An 18,481-nucleotide genomic window follows, 5' to 3' on the forward strand; every position below is an offset into this window, starting at 1 on the left:
TTTGTAAGCAAGACTTTACCCAAAAACCGATTAAAATTTACCAACTCAAGTATATGATTAAATATGTTTTTAGTCCCTACAAAATTATCAATTTTGAGTTTTAATCCTTATATAAAAAAGTCATATTTTAGTTTACAAAATTAATTCTGCACATAGTTTTAGTCCATCTAGAAGGACTAAAACGTCATGGAAAAACAATTTTATAAAGACTAAAATATGACTTTTTTATAGGAACTAAAAGTCAAAATTTGAGATATTCATAAGAACCAAAGACACACACACACACACACACACACACATATATATATATATATATATATATATATATATATATATATATATATATATATATATATATATATATATATATATATTACATCAAAATTACATCAATATATATATATATATATTGATGTAATTTTGATGTAATATATATATATATATATATATATATATATATATATATATATATATATATATATATATATATATTATGTTTCATAATAAAGAGGATTAAAATAGAAAAAAAATTAGTGATCGAAATTTCAGTCTTTCACTATTTTATATAAAAATATTTTTTCGAGACTAAATAGGCGATCATAAAATTTATGTCGCTACATCGGTGGCTGGTTTTATTTAATGACCGATTTAGTCACTACAATAAAAACTCAGGTTAACCAGGTGAAAGCCACCCCGCAAATACCAATATCACCCTGCAACGCAACAGTTGCGAGGTGGGCTCGCAAAAACGTTAGTCGCAACTTTTCAGTCAAAATTTGATGGTTACAGTGACCAAAAAAATTTCAGTCACTAAAAATGAACTTTCTAGTATTGGTTGCTTGCGACTGAAGCAACGGGTCGTAGAAGACGAATTGAAATGGAAGAGCTAGTGGAATTAATAATAAAACAATGACTACATGATTACAACAAAAATAGAATAAGCAATCATAAAGTTTTAACAACACTCGAATTGGTTTGCTTGTAATGCAAGTAAACCATTAACTAAAGTTAGTTAATCTTAACAAACCTCTTACTTATCAACTAACTTGTAAATAACATACCTACTAACATGAAATTAATTGTATAGGTTGAATTATACAACACACAGTTTGAAGGTCACCCAAAATCTGTTTACTCGTGTAACCAGACATTACATCAAGACAATATATATAGTTACATTTAGGATGATATATATGATGTTTTATTCACTATATCATACATACACTTTTCCAAGATTCTAGCAAATTAAAATACATACAGCCACATACTAATTTTAGCATAAGACATGCAGAATTTATTTTTTTACCTATACAGACATCCTCTATATGCTGGTGTCCAGTAATCTGGTCCAGTGTTCTCTCTATAAACTAAAGGAGTACATGAAGTTGGAACTAAACAAAGACCTCTGCTTCGAAGATCGATTTTCGCATCGTCCTTATCTTTTCTATCGAAGTACATTCCCCTTGGATCCTGCATTAACTTTTATATGTCAATATGAGATAATGTTAATCTTCTCTAAAAGTGAAAATTAGTTTGATAATTGATATACTAACATAATTTTTTAAAATTAGTACTTAATTAATATACTAATTACCTTGTGTGAATTTGCCTTCAAGTAAGGGTTGCTCAATAACTGCAAAATATTTAAAACCTCATTATATATTATATAGTTCATGAAGCTCATGGTATATTCATGGAAAATGTGTAATTGTTAACCTAACATTGTTGTTATTTTATTCATTTTGAAAAGTTCTAATCCTAGAAGTCAGATTTTCATGGCATTAAAAATGAAAAGGAGGAGAACAGAAAAGTAACAATAATTATATATTATATATATATATATATATATATATATATATATATATATATATATATATATATATATATATATATATATATATATATATATATATATATATATATATATATATATATATATATATATATATATAATGCATAATGAATGGAAACTTTTTCTATAATGATACCCACCTGGACTTGTTCTTCAAGATACTTTATGTATCCTATTGCTTCAAACAGCACAGATGCTGTATCTGTCTGAAATTCAACAAAAAATAAATAAATTTATTATCATTAATTATGAAGTAGGTAGTGAGAAAAAGTAAGAGCACTGTGAATTATTTTTATATATAAAAAGTGATGAATGAAAAAGGGAAAGGGGTGTGGGGATTAGTGCAATCTGTAGTAAGTAACCTTTCCAAAAGGAGACACAATTTGTTGAAGAGCTGTGATCTTTTCTCCTAGCTTGACTTTAGGTGCTTGCACCTTTTCAACAATCAATAGAACTTTCTTAATGTACATTAATATACAAAAAATTAAAGTGGTTTTGATCTAAACTTTATGCTTTTATTTTTACACTATGTTTGTATTTTATCTCATAATATATCTATCTATGTACCTTTGAAGAAGATGAATTAGTTGTTGATGTATCTTGTTTTGGCTTCTTCAAGTTTGCTTCGGATGATTCTTCGGATCTTTTCTTCTTGACTTCGCGCGTTGTCCCCTCTCTTCCGCTACTAGTTCTCATCTGTATATATAAAATATATCTCATCTGATATCTGATGCGTGACTCTTTAACACTATATAATTTTTTTTTTAAATCACCGTATAATTTGGCTTGATAGAGTTTTCATAAAGAGGCTGATCAGGATCGAGTCTGACCTACATATTAAACGCGAAGATTTATTTATAAATAAATAAAAACTTACATGTGATGGTGTATGAAGTCCTTGCTTCCTTGACTCGGATAAGTTTGAGTATTTCATGCTAGGTCTTTGTGCATGGATTCCAATTAGTGGCCTTCCAAACCTACTATTAAAGGATATAACATCTGAGAAACTTTTGGTGCATGGTGAAATATTTGGCAACCCTTGATAAAATTTTCCATTTTCTCCCACTGGATTAAGACTATTATTAAATCCATCAAGATATCCATTTGGATTCATAAATGATTTTCCAAATACTTCATGATTTGCATGATGATGTTGATGATGATATTCTTGCTTAACCTTATTGATGTCTTGAACATCATGGCAATTAGAGAACATTTTATTACCTACTCCTCCAATAGAATCTCCAAAAGGTAATTGTTTGAGATGACAATTAGGGTCAGATTCAAAGTGATGATTATCTATATTGGAGGAATTGGAATTCAAATTATTGGATAAGTTGTTTGTTTGTGGATCAAAGTGGCTACTAACTTCAGGGTCAGGTGGGGCAATAGACCAAGTGCTAACAAGATTGGATAGTTTTGTCAACCTTTCATTATTCTCAATAAGAGCTTCACTGTAGCCATTTAAGTGCTTTTCAAAACTTGTGTTGAATGAAGTTGAACCACTATACTCCCAATTTGTTGTATCAAGTTTCTTCAAATAGTCACAAGCTGGTTCATCAAACATGGTTTTGGATGAAAGTCCATCCAAGAAATTTTCTCCAATTTCTTGGTTGTTTTGTAACTCTCCATTTGATCCAACACCTCTACATAAATTATTTCACAAGAAAAAGTTAGTTGTAATTAATCAACAAAATGAAATATATTATCAAATCAAGTATATATACACAAATATACAATAATTAAATGTTATATACATCTTATAACGGTTTTGATACATGTGAACTATATAAGTGATATTTCAACCCAATAAGTCAAAAATAAAGTTACGAGTTAATTCAATCCAATTCATACATTAATTAAAATTATATCAATATAAATTCCTCTTGACTAAATAATAAAAAATATATATGATCCACGATCGCACCTTCAAAGATTATTTTGTTGCGCAAACCATACTCGAAACTAAAACCCTAATTTTATCTTTCTTCTTATCACCCTACAATAAACCATGATGCAAAAAATGGCCAATTTCTAACCTAAACCATTAGTCTCTTATTATCTTCTTATCTATGTCAATGATATAGCAATAAAAACATTTAGTTGCTTACAAAATATACATATAAATCTAATATATGATCTTATGATTCATAATTATATTAACCAACTATTCTCTTTCTTTTGTAATAAAAACTACTAACATATACAAACTTACGATAAAACATGACTCCAAAGTTGGTTATCTGAAGCATGTTCAGCCATGAAGTCATTAGAGGAAGGTGCATGGGACTCAAGTATTCTTCGAGAGGATTCAACAGTGAGAGACGAATGATTGGAAGCATTAGTGAAAGAATTCGAAGAAACCGATATATCTTGATCATCACAAGAAGACGAAGAATTCGGATTATTCATTTGATTGTTCCATGCAAGTTTATTACCATCATTCCAATTAGAAGAAAGAGAGTTTGTTGCTTGAAGATACCACCAGTTTAATGGTGTAGTAGAGGTAGTAGCAATAGTGTTTCCAACACATTCTTCACTCATGGCTATTATTTTTTCTTGTTGTTTGTTTTTCATGTAATTGGTGGAATGGATCTAGGTAGGTTTAGGGTGGGAATTTATGGAGGAGATTGCTCAAATTTATGTGACGTATAAGTGTTTGTAGGTTATGTCAATTATAGAGGAGACAATAAAATATGCAACCTGAGTTTTTCCACTAAGGTTCGTGGGTAATTATTATATAGGGTGATGGGCCAGTAGGGGTTTGGCTTAAGTTTGCTAATGTTGGTGATTAGTATGGTGTTTAGGACTGCTAGTTTTATTTATAATAATAATCATCCAAGTTAAGTTTTCACTACTTTTTTGACAAATAAAAATGTACTATGTTTACTTCCAAGGACTCTTTCTTCAATATTACTTTTAGTTTAGAATACCAGAATTGTTAAAATTAAAGTACCCTTATCCAATGGAGTCATATATATAAGTAAGACACTCTCGAGCACTGCTCTCATAGGTAAGATTCAAATATTAGCTGCCCCTTCAGCTAAACTTAATATCTTTAAGAACATAATTACAGGTCTTTTGAGACTTGGGTGGAAAGTTGATGATGAAAAAAGTACTATTCTATGGTTGTTCTTGGTATTAGTTCTTACAAGTATTTGGTGACTACTTTTACATACAAAAAAGATATTATTAGTCTCGATGTAATTACTATTACACTCTTATCTCATTCTCAAAGGAGACAATGCATAGGAATAAACTAAAAATGAAGGGCCGTACGTGAAGGAGGCTAAAATTGTGGGTGGAACAAAAATAAAATAGACTCTGAAAAGAAAAGAGTAGGCCTAAATCTTAGAGAAGAGAAATAGCGGAGTGTTATGCTTGCAAACATATGGGGCATTGAGAGAGAGATTCTACAAACAAAATGTATGACTAAGGAAGTTTTGCGGACGTGGTCAAAATAATGACTCTTGCGCTAAAGGAGATATGCTTTTGTTTCATCTAGCAAGTGCGTAGAAGCGTTGATTCTCGACTCGAGATGCTCTTACCGCATGACGTCGTGCTGGAAGTTGTTCAACATATTCGGGTCAAACAATTTTGGGTTTTTTTATTTAGGAGATGAAAAGGTATGTGCTATATCACTAGAATGTGACAAATTAGAATCTCTATGGACGATGGTGTCGTGTGAAATTTAAATGATGTTAGATATATTATAAAATCGAGAAAGAATTTGATTTCCCTTGGTGCTATACATGAAAATCGTTTCTCCTACAGGTCTGATGGAGATAGAGACATTATGAAGATCACCAAAGTGCTTTGAAACTGGTGAGAGCAAAAAGGAATGCAGGTAACGTCTACAAATTATTAGGAAGTATTTTTGTAGGTCATTTGCATCAATTGAGTTTGATAATGATGCAACTAGACTCTGGAACATGTGTTTACGTCTTCTTAGTAAGCGTGAGGTGGGGGGTACTTCATTAAAGGAATCGATTCAAGAGTGTTTGTAGTTGTAAGATGGGTTTGTTTAATTATTGTATACTTGGAAAATAGTGTTGCATTATGGTTAAGATTGGGTAGTAAAAAAAAGGAATCTTAGCCTATATGCATTTTAATGTGTGGGGGTTTACCAAAGAGAAATTTATATGTGATTCCAAGTATTTGTGAATTTCATTGGTGATTTTTCTCGCACAGCTTAGATATATATCTTGAAGGAGAAATTTGAAGTTTTTATCAAGTTCGAGTTGTGGAAGACAGATCTAGAAAATCAAACGAATGAGAAAAATCAAATATTTGAAGCTAGATAATGGAACACAATATAATAATTCAAACTTTTATAAATTTTGTACATAACACGCTACTTAAAGGCATTTTCTATTTGGAAAACACCATAATAAAATGGTGTGGCGGGAAGAATGAACATGTCTCTAGCCAAAAAGAGAAGATGTATCTAGTTGAATGTTGGACTCTCACATGGTTTTTTAGTAAAACATATTATCATAACTTGCTATCTCATAAACAGGTCCCATCAAAATTGATGAAGATTGAAGAAGAGGTATGAACCGATAGCCCTATTGATCGTGACAAACTAGGGATTTTATGGTGTACAACGTATATGCATATATCTAATGAAAATTGGTCCAAAGATCATCAAAAGTCAAAGAAGTGTGTCTTTGTCGATTAAGCATAATGTGTGAAGGGGTTTAAGTTGTGGGATCCAATTATAAAGAAGATATTTATCAATAGAGATGTTGACTTTGATGACCAAATCATGTTTAACCATTCAGTTGTAGTAGATGTGTCAACATCTAGAAGGGAAACTACCAACAAGAGGTGATTCATGTGGATGTCTAGTTTTTAAATTGAAGAGGTCTTTGTATGGTTTAAAAAAATATCAAAGATAGTGGTACAAATGTTTAATTCATACATGCTTCAGATTGGCTACAATAAGTGTGAGTATGATTATTGTGTTTATGTTAGGTGGTTTGATGGTGGTTCTTTTATTTTTTTTTTGTTAATATACATCGATGATATGTTGATCATTGCGAATAATTTACATTATGATATGAATTGAAAATCTTGTTGACAAAGAAGTTTGATATTAAGGACTTATGTGCTTTTAAAATGGTTCTTGGGATTGAAACTCACATGGATAGGAGTTCTAGAAAGTTATGGATTCCTAAAAAATCTATGTCGAAAAAGGTGTTACAGAAATTTGGCATGAGTAATTTGAAGTATGTGATTACTCCATTAAAGAATCACTTTAAGCTCTCATCGAACTAGTTTCCAAAAACAAATGTAGAAACTGAGTATATGTAAAAGGTTTCTTATGCAATTTTCTTGGTTCTTTAATGCATGTTATGATTTCCACTAGCACATACTTGGAATAAGTTGTAAGTCAAATTTTTAAGTTTATGTTTAATCCATATAAGCGCCATTGGGAAGCAGACTAACGGACTTTAAGCTACTTGAAAGTTAAAACAGTTTACGGTATCATGTTTAACAGTGGATAGGTTGATCCTTCATTTATATGATAGGTTGATCCTTCATTTATAAAAAAATATGTGTCTTTACTCTTGCACGTGAGTTTATTTGTTGAAAATCATTAATTAGATCGATAATATCCATGTCTACAAAGAACTATAGTACATAACATTAGGTAAGGCTACCAAACAAGCCTTACGGGGTACTTGATTAGATAGGGAATTGGGTATTGAGCGAGTTGGAGTTTAGATTCATTGTAAAAGTCGGAGTGTCATTTATTTCATAAATAATTAGAAGTATATGTCAGGACCAAGCATATTGATGTGAGATTTCACATTATTAGAGAGTTACAAGCATCTCAACAAATATTTAGAGAAAGTGAATGATATGTTTACTAAGTCAATCTCAATGTTAAGTAGGTGGTCTCTCTCTCTCCCTCTCTCTCTCTCTCATTCCCTTCCTCCCTCTCTATCTATCTCTATCTCTGTATCTATCTCTCTATCCCTCCCTCCATCCACACACACACAGATATATATATATATATATATATATATATATATATATATATATATATATATATATATATATATATATATATATATATATATATATATGTGTGTGTGTGTGTGTGTGTGTGTGTGTGCGCGCGCGCGCGCGCATCGTGTGTCACTTGTAACACAAAAGCCTTAATTCATTCAAATAATAATATTAAACTATAGTTACTTTATTGTCATAGACGTAGACGCACATGGTTGAATTGTTTAAACAAATATATGTGCGATCTTTGTAATTTTTATTTCTATTTAATCTTTTGTTATTAATTGATGTTGTAACATTGTTATTATTCACTATACTATAATTTATTGTCAATTGAGAGATAAATATATATGCTACATGAAATACGGTGTTAGAAACTTATTCATAGAAATTCAAACAAATTTGTAACTATACCAACACTCAAACAAAGATTAGAAACTGAACTAACTAAAATATTACATGTAAATAAAAACCTAAATTAACATTTTTTATGACGAAACTTTCACCTCAGCCAGAGGAAAATTGAGGTATTATGCAAAGGCGCTCCATGTTTTATTTTTTTATAAAAACAAAAATAACATATTCCCTCGGTTGCTAATAAAACTGAGGAGTAAAACAAATCAGGACACGCTTCTAATCCACATAAGGATGTTTATATTTTTATTTGTTTATAAGTGAATACTAAATCATCTAACCCTTCGGTTTCCTTAAAAACTGAGGGAGAACAACATAATCACATTTTACTATAAAAGCACTCATTAAACAAATTTTACCCTAATCTTAACTTATATGTTGTCGTCCCAAACTAGTATGCATCATTCTTTGGGGTGGATTTCAAAACAGAAAAAATCTTTGATGTTCTTCTACGCTAGAAAAAATATTTTTCTGCCCTTGCAATCTATGTCACATAATGGTGTTGATGTTGTATTTTTTTTTTAACAACTCTCTGTTAGAGAATGTTGGAAAAGTTCCCTGTGATAGATTGCCAGTGCGGAAAATCATTCCTGCTTCCAGGTTAAACAAAGAAGGTTGTTCAACCTTTGAAATGATATAAGCAACAAAATATGGAATTGCAAAGATGATGATGAATCTAGATTTTTTTAACATTCTATGTAAATAATGTAATGTTTAGAAAAAAAAGATATCATTCACCTCGGTTTTATTCTAAAACTGAGAGGCTTACTTTTTTTTTCAATTGAAAATATAAAATACATTTCCCCTCAATTTCTTCTGAAATCGGGGGAACATGTTACACTGCTACAACAACAAATATCTACCTTACATTCTTAAAGGAACAACGTTCAAGATATTTTCAAGACATCAATCCAAAAAAAAACTATCTACATCCACCACTATATATATATATATATATATATATATATATATATATATTTCTTGTGAACAACAACTACTATGATAACACTATATTTGTTATAATAATGTAATTTAATATTATGTGTAAACAATGTAATGTTAAAAAAAGCTTATACATCTTTTACCTCAGTTTTTATCAGAAACCGAGGGAATAATTTTGGCGTGATAATTGAGAATAATGATCACTGGTCTTAAACAAATTAATGTCGTCCATTTCGTGAGTATCAACGCTCAAGACACTCTCATTAGAGATCTACGTGAAACCTAACAATCATTCATTAGAAAAGCATTTTGAATATTGATAAGTGCAAATTGTATATATTTTTGTGTATAAGTTTTGTTGCACTTATCTATTCTTTTTTACAATATCGTTTGAATAAACGTCAACTTGTTCGTAAATACATTTACATTATGAATAATTGTATTTTAGTGTATTTGTGTACCGTTTAATAGTTTTAATGTCTTTTGTAGGTATTCTTTCATATTGGGATTCTCGAGTAATAAAGTGTCGAAGGCACGGCTCCGGATGCATGTTTCCAAGAAATAAAGGACCAAAGTTATGTCAAGCTCGCTAAGCCAAAGTTCTAGCGCACTATGACCCATATTTTTGGTCTCTGGCAGTAGCTTAAGCTTCTCAAGCTCTCTTAGCGAGATCATTTTTACTGTTCCAGATATTTTCCTCCAAAGGCGGTTTAGCTAATAAATGAAAGCTCGCTTAGTAAGGTCTGCGAATGCAAAATTGTATTTATGTTGTAAAATCACATTTTGTTAATTTTTATCATCTCTTCTTTGACAAAGTTGAGCTCTGATCCATTCTTTGTAGTTTAGAGGTTCAAGCAACATCTTTGGGTGGCTCATCACGTCGATTGAGTGTGGGTGGTCTCCGATTATGCCGACAACACGAGAAGTTTCCGCTTGTTCTTCTTCTTTCCTGTGACGCATTCCAATGGTGGGTGTTGTATGTATATTTTTCTCTTCTTGTATGTTCATTTGTCAATCTTGGGATCGTATATATATATTTGATTTACAAATCATTATTGGTGTTGTTCTTGATCTTTTTGCTTAAATGCTTTGGATTTGTGTTGTTGTAGAAATAGACTTCATAGATCTTGATTAAGTATGATATCTATTAGTTTCTAAACTCTAGGCATAGATTTAGGGCTAATAATCATAATGGATATCGGAGTTTAATGCCTCTGTGTTGTTCGATCGGTTGAGAAATCGCCGAAAGAGAAATATAGTTGAACGTCGGTGTTGCAGAAATGGGCACTGTGTGGTCCATCTCGAGCAATGCCCGGTGATTTTGATGCGTATTGTAGGTGTAGTGTGATAGATCTTCAGATTTAAGTATTCGACGGGTAGAATGAGATACGATTCCAGAATGAATTCTTTTGAGCTGCAGTAGATTGTTTATTTGCTTTATTTACTTTTCTCGCATTTACTTTCCCCACCCAAAACCAAAATTAGAAGGATTGAAATTGTTGAACAGTAGTTTTTCCCTCTCACCAATCCCTGTAGAGACGATACGATATAACCTATATCACTCGGTAATAATATACCTATTACTTTTTGTTTGCCGCTTAACCGCTTCAACAAAATGGCGCCGTTGCCGGAGATTAGTTTGATATTAACTACATCGCGATAGTTTTACTCTCTAAGTTTCGTAAATATGTCTATATTGAATATTTTGTGCATTCTCATTTGTATATGGATACATGTTTATTTTTTCATACTTGTACATGTTGTGTGTTTGTTTTTGTTCCTCTTCACTTTTTCTATTTAGCAAGGTGAAATTGGCTAAACAAATTAAACTTGAATAGTTTATAATTTCTAAATTTTCACTTTTCAATTTGTTTAGCCAATTAAGGGTCTTGTAAATATTGTGTTTTATGAATATTTTTGTTTTTACGCATATGTGTATATACTTTTTCTTTTGATTCGTTTGTTAAGTGTTTGGTCAGGACGCTTTCTTTAGGTTGCATTGAGGTGAAAGCATTGGCGTGTCGCGAGGAAGTTACTTGCCATTCGCAGAACAATAAAAGGCGTCGAGCTAACGACGTCAAAAAAGAGCTTGAGGGAGGCACTCCTACGTTTTTACTTGCTGAATTTGCATTTTATAGGTCAATAAGTGGCGAGGGAGGCTTGGATTGCATCTGTTTCATGCTGGAAGAATTTATGTTGCAGTAAGAGCGCTAAGCGGTAGCACAGCTTGCTTAGCGCGATTGCTTACACCCGAATTCTTTCCTCTCTCTCCAAGCCATTATTGCCTAATTCTTTTGTTCCTATTCGTTTATACTTATTATTTTATATATGTTTGATACTTTTGTTTGTTGTTTGTGTTCATTTTGTGGTTTACTTCGAGTTGAGGAAGCATGGAACAAATTTTAGAGATGGGTGTTCCAACATGCTTTTGTACGGTAATGATTAATTGATAATTTTGTGCGGTGTCAAGGTATGAGTTTATCGCTTTCTATACTATGACATGTTTAGGAAACTTAGACTTTTTACATAATTTAGGTCATTCATTCTTTTGTACAACTTTTTCATGACTTGAATCACTTTAGTTTCCACCTTTTTGTGAGATTGCTTTCCATTGTTTACTTATGTTGGAGACCACAATTCTTTTTTTAACTAGATTTTATTATGTTTAATCTTTTGTTTGGGTTGATTGTATAAATGCATGAAAGTGATCAAGGCATTTTTGTTTCATTTTGAGCACAACTACCTTGGCCAAATAGTCTTTTCACCTTGTGAGTGTGTGATCATTAGTAAACCCTTTGAGCTTTTTGTCAACATCCATGTTATTTTTGAACTTAATGCTTGTATATGAGTGTTTGGTTTTCCTTTTTGTATGGATGTTGATTTCTTTGTTTCTTGAACCCTCAACTTTGTGTTGTTGTATGAATTTTTATCTTGCCTTTGAAAGTAGGGAGTATTCGTATTATGATGTGGTTGAATTCAAGTTGGGGAGAGAATGGTTGCGCACTTGTCAGTTTGATTGCTATGAGGTTGAGGATGAGAAAAAGAAAAGAGAGAAAAAAAAGTGAAAAAGAAAAAGAAAAAATAGAAAAATAGAAAAAAGAAAATTCTTGAGAAAGGAAACAAAAAGAATTATGGAATAATGTTGTGTTAATAAGTATGTGATTGGTTTTAAAAAATTGGGTTGATGAAGAATTTTGATTGGAATGATCTGTTTGAAACTTTGTGGAAGTAATTACTCCCTTAGGTTTAGGCAAGTTTTTGTTTCGATTAGCTTTAGGACTTATCCCTTGTTTGTTGACCAAGCGACAATACAACCCTCTAAGTCCTTGTGATTCTTGCCTTTGTATTTTCAATGTGAATTTTTGGTTGAATGTATATTTTTATCTTTTGTTTACAAGATTGTGTGTGAGTGAAAGTACCTTATTTTGCGTGTTTTTCATCTACCGATGATTGTTTTTCTAGGTGTGATTCATGAGTGAACTTGTGTTGTTTTAGAATATTTGGCATAATTGTTGTATTTAGTCTTTGTTTTGTGATTATGTTATCGTTGTATGATAGTGGTAAGTAAATTCTTTGACTTGTACATTTCTCAATTTTGATTCGTGCAATTGTTTTCGTTTTTCAAAACTTGTTGATTCAAGATTCTTTGATTTTTGTTTTGTTTCTTCATTGTTCGAGTGACCATTGTTTGAGGACAAATAATGAAATAAGTTGAGTAGAGTTTGATAAGTGCAAATTGTATCTATTTTTGTGTATAAGTTTTGTTGAACTTATCTATTCTTTTTGACAATATCGTTTGAATAAACGTCGATTTGTTCGTAAATACGTTTATGTTATGAATAATTGTATTTTAGTGTATTTGTGTACGGTTTAATAGTTTTAATGTCTTTTTGTAGGTATTCTTTCATATTTGGAGTCTCGAGTAATAAAGTATCGAAGGCACGGCTCCGGATGCACGTTTCCAATAAATAAAGGACCAAAGTTCTATCAAACTCGCTAAGCCAAAGTTCTAACGCGCTATGACCTATATTTTTGATCTCTTACAGTAATCGAAGCTTCGCAAGCTCACTTAGCAAGATCCGTCTGGATTAGCAAGATCATTTCTATTGTTCTAGATATTTTCCTCCAGAGGAGGTTTAGCTAATAAATGAAAGCTCGCGTAGCAAGGTTTGTGAAGGCAGAATTGTATTTATGTTATAAAATCACATTTTGTTAGGTTTTATCATCTCTTCTTTGACAAAGTTAAGCTCTTATCCATTCTTTGTAGTTTAGAGGTTCAAGAAACATCTTTGGTGGCTTATCATGTCGATTAAGCGCGGGTGGTCTCCGATTGTGCCGACAACACGAGAAATTTCCGCTTGTTCTTCTTCTTTCCTGTGACGCATTCCAATGGTGGGTGTTGTATGTATATTTTTCTCTTCTTGTATGTACAGTTTTCGATCTTGGGATCGTATATATATATATATATATATATATATATATATATATATATATATATATATATATATATATATATATATATATATTATTTACAAATCATTATTGGTGTTTTTCTTGATCTTTTTGCTTAAATGCTTTGGATTTATGTTTTTGTAGAAATAGACATCATAGATCTTGATTAAGTATGATATCTATTAGTTTCTAAACTCTAGACATAGATTCAGGGCTAATAATCATAATGGGTATCGGAGTTTATTGCATTTGTGTTGTTCGATCGGTTGGGAAATTGCTGAAAGAGCAATATAGTTGAACTCTCGTCGGTGTTGCAGAAATGGGCACTGATGTGGTCCGTCTCGAGCGATGCCTGGTGATTTTGATGCATATTGTAGGTGTAGTGTGATAGATCTTCAGATTTAAGTATTCGACGGGTGGAATGAGATACGATTCCATAATGAATTCTTTTAAGCTGCAATAGATTGTTTATTTGCTTTATTACTTTTCTCGCATTTACTTTCCGCACCCAAAATTAAACTCAGAAGGATTGAAATTGTTGAACGGTAGTTTTTCCCTCTCATCAGTCCCTATGGAGACTATACGATATAACCTATATCACCCAGTTATAGTATACCTATTATTTTTTGCTTGTCTCTTAACCGCTTCAACAAATATCAATAATTGTTAATGAAACATATAACATGAAAACTTTGAAGTGTAAAAAATTTGATAAAGTTCTCTACGATGGATTGCAAGAGCACAAAATAAACTGTGTTTAATGTTTGTGTTCTTCAATAATCAAATTTTTTACGGTGTTCGTTAATAATAATATATTCATTCATTTAACTAACTTTTTTTGTGATTTACATTAGAAATAAATTAATGTAAAAGGGATCTGAAATATATTGCATCCAACATTTTATCTTCCCTAACATTTCAATGAAACGAGGATCCAACATTTGATCTTCACCAACAGTGATGATGATGAATCGAATTTAAAATTTGTTATATATATTTACAAAAATATTTTTTGTAAACAATGTAATATTATGAGTAAACAATTTATTTATAAATATGTTTTCGTTTATAACTAATTTTAAAAATATCAATCTTACCACTCATTCTATTGATAAACCGAGAGGTTTGATGCGCTAGTTTTGAAAATATTAAAAGTGCAGAAGTTGGGGTTCGAAACCATGTACATAAGCATTTTCCCCTTGGTGTTTTGAAAATCGAGGGGTAAAGTTGTTACTTTTCATGACGCTCTTTTTACCTTGCTTCTTTAGCCGAGGTAAAATGCATTTTGCGTCCGAGGTTAAAAGCACTTTTTGTAGTAGTGTATACACAGTGAAATAAGAAGTAATAAAGTCATAAGCAAATATCATATCCATTGTAGACAACAAAGCCTCGGGAATTGATGGCTTTAATCCATTCTTCTTTAAATCTTCGTGGGAAATTATAAAGAAGGATGTTAAGGAATCTATTATGGAATTTTTTGATACTGGAAATATGCTTTCGGCAATGAATTGTTCTCTCGTTACATTAATTCCAAAAACACCAGAGGAGAATACTATTACAGATATGCGTCCTATTGCATGTTGTACCACGATTTATAAGATCATCTCTAAAATTCTTACTGTCAGATTCGGTGAGGTGATTAATGCAGTGGTCCATGAAAATCAATCAACATTTGTTCCCGACAGAATTATTCATGATAATATCATGATGGCACAAGAGCTTATCAGGGGTTACAACAGAAAGCATATTTCTCCTCGTTGCATGGTTGAAATTGATATTCAGAAATCTTATAACACAGTAGAATGGTCAGCCTCCACCATATCATGACTAAACTAGGTTTCCCATAAATCTATATCAATTGGATCTTGGTGTGTGTGACAACGGTGTCGTATAGATTATCCACCAATGGTGTTCCTACAAAAATCCTTAAGGCGAAGCGTGGCCTCAGATAGGGAGACCCCATATCTCCCCTCATGTTTGTCCTTATCATGGAATACTTTCATCGGATGCTACAAGGTTTGAATAAAAACCCCAATTTTAATTTTCACTCGAAGTGTGAGCGATTGAAAATTATAAATCTTTATTTTGATGATCATATATTGCTTTTCATAACAGGAGACGTTGAATCGATAAAGCTAATAATGAATAAAGTTAGGGGTTTCTCAGCCTCTACGAGTTTGGAAATTATCATTCCCAAGAGTGAGATATACTTTAGGGGTGTGGATGAAGATACTACTAACCTTATCCAACATAAAACTGGTTTTTCTATCGGATCAGTGCCTTTCAAGTATCTTGGAGTTCCACTGGCTAGTACGAAACTGACTGTCTCTCAGTGTCAACCGTTAATTGGGAAAATGTTGATTCGGTTAAAACATTGGAGTACGCATCTTCTATCTTATGCAGACAAAGTACAACTTTTGAAGAGTGTTATATTTTCCATATCTAATTACTGGATGAAAATATTTCCTCTCCCAAAAAATATTATTTCTCATACTAATAGTCTTTGCAGGAGTTTTATGTGGTTGGGTAAGGAAAATATAACCAAAAAAGCTCTGGTATCCTGGGATCGTGTTAATGATCCTATCTCTGAAGGTAGTTTGAATTTAATTTCTCTCCTTGAATGGAATAAAGCAACAATTGGTAAGCTTATGTGGAATGTTTGCGAAAAGAAGGATAAGTTGTGGATTAATTGGATTCATCCATACTACTTAAAAAATCTGATCATGCAAATTGTTGCTCTGGTATGCACTATTCGTGGACTCTCAAAGCAATGTTCAAACATCGGATATTCTCATGCAATCTAAAAAGTGGAAGGAGTTCCAAGTTACAGGTAAATATAATACCAGAAAAATATATCTTATGTTGAGAGGAACAAAACCTAAAGTACCATGGAGGAAAATCTTCTATGGAAATCTTGCTAGACCAAGAGCTGAATTCACCCTGTGGCTAACTTGCTTGGGTAGATTACCCACCAAAGATCGACTCCATCGTTTTGGTGTTGTTACTTCTTACCGAGGTAAACTTGTTTTTTTTCGGCTCTCAAGAAAGTGGTAACCATCTATTCTTTTCTTGTAATTCTACTATAAAAAAAGTGGCCTTAACTGGATGGGCGTATCGCATAATTCGAGAGATTGGAATTTGGAGCTGAATTGGATTAATCAGATGTCTTGTGGAAAGGGAGTTAAATGCAATCTCATTAAAATTGCTATAGCGGAGATTACTTACGTCATCTGAAAAACTCGAAACAAGGTCATTTTGCAGAACAAAAGTACTACTCTCCACAGCATGGAAATAATTGATATTATTATTATTTTTTTTATAAGAGCGAGAAACAACAAGAAGTTCATCAAACCAATCCATTAATCCATTACAATCCATTAAACTCTCTAAATAAAAATTCAATCCAATCCATCCATTAAGGAATGAAATTCATTCAATCCATCCATTAACAAATTTCTAATGGATGGATATCCATCCATCCAAAAGATAATTAAAAATATTTTATTTTTTTTATTTGGTGGATGGATTGGATGGATTTTTTGGTGGATGGATTGGATGAATTTTACCTTAATGGATCCAATTGCCACCCCTAATAATTTGATTAATGAGTTTTCAAATTTTTTAAAAATATATTAATTAATTTAAATTAAATTGATTAATAAATGTATAGATTAACTAATAAATTCAAGAATTTAATATTTAAAAATAGTTAGTAAATTATAAATAAAATAACTGATTAATAACATAAATAAATTTTTGTATTAATGCACTATTAATAACACAATCTTATTTGTATGTTGTAAAATAAATTTTAAAACAATTTTTTCTTAGATAATTTTTTTTAAAGAACACTGTTAAAAATTAACCATTTAGAGGTAGGTCTGGTTGATTCAATTTCCACACGTTCTTTCAACTGGTAAGGATTGGCATAACAGGCTTTGGCTAATATGCATAAGGATTTTACTTATGCATCATGCATAAGCCTACATAAGCTATTGGATCATGTTTTTAATCCAGTATTGAGTATTGAGTAATAACAATTGGTGTCTAGAATTTGATTCAATGATCCAAGGGTCCATAATAATCTATGCATGGTGCATAGATTTTTATCTATGCACGGTAACTGCACCCGGCATAACATTAGGCATAACTGTCTATAAAAAAACCACATTAGGCCCAACTGAATACATAGTTACAATTACAATTACAACCGGATTTGATACAAGCGGACAAACTTTATTATTTTTATTTTTATTACAAACTTCTAAGTTTTACCTACTGACTTGTAGGAAAGGCAGACAAATCCAAATTCGTGGGGTTCACCTGTACTCATAGGCGGACCTATGTTAAGGCTGAGTGTGGTTATAGCCACACCGATTTTTTTAAATTTTTTTTTATTATATACATATATGTTGAGTATTAATTATATCCCCTAATTAATCCCCTAAGTGCAATAATAAATTAATAATAATTTGAATACACCAATCATCAATCAGAACAGCTTAGTAAAATTGTTATTCTCTCTTTTTCATTTATCATATTTTCTTAATATATGTGAAAGTGTCAAATATGAAACTTATTTTTGGACGGATGAAATATTTTATTTATTAAACAAATATTATGTATGCTATTGTTATTTTATTAAATAAAATTTTAAAATTTTAAATATTATTTCTTAATAAAATATTTAAAAGTAAATTGAGTCTTACAAAAGTAATTAGTGTTATTTTTATAAGTTTTTTAAAAAAATCGCTATTTGAAGCATGAGAATGAACCTACTTCTAGTTATTCTATAATCATATT

The 18,481-nt window shown here is 31.3% G+C and overlaps 1 protein-coding gene across 2 annotated transcripts; it reads right to left on the reverse strand.

The window, feature by feature from the left end:
* Positions 1-998: 998 nt before the first annotated feature.
* LOC131613700 (uncharacterized) lies at positions 999-4,604 on the reverse strand. 2 transcript variants are annotated; one of them, XM_058885349.1, is made up of 7 exons: positions 4,068-4,604; positions 2,730-3,498; positions 2,420-2,548; positions 2,215-2,286; positions 1,993-2,058; positions 1,595-1,633; positions 999-1,479 (listed from the first exon to the last, which is right to left on the reverse strand). In XM_058885349.1, exons 1-7 carry the CDS (start codon positions 4,427-4,429, stop codon positions 1,303-1,305), a joined length of 1,614 nt encoding a protein of 537 aa, XP_058741332.1. In that variant the 5' UTR covers positions 4,430-4,604; the 3' UTR covers positions 999-1,302. The 2 variants fall into 2 exon arrangements, with proteins under 2 accessions (XP_058741332.1, XP_058741337.1); XM_058885354.1 differs by having other exon boundaries at positions 1,004-1,470; positions 4,068-4,603.
* Between the last annotated feature and the right edge of the window lie 13,877 nt (positions 4,605-18,481).

The sequence above is a fragment of the Vicia villosa genome, linkage group LG1 (genome assembly GCF_029867415.1).
Source record: "Vicia villosa cultivar HV-30 ecotype Madison, WI linkage group LG1, Vvil1.0, whole genome shotgun sequence".
In the NCBI taxonomy this organism is placed as follows: Eukaryota; Viridiplantae; Streptophyta; class Magnoliopsida; order Fabales; family Fabaceae; genus Vicia; species Vicia villosa.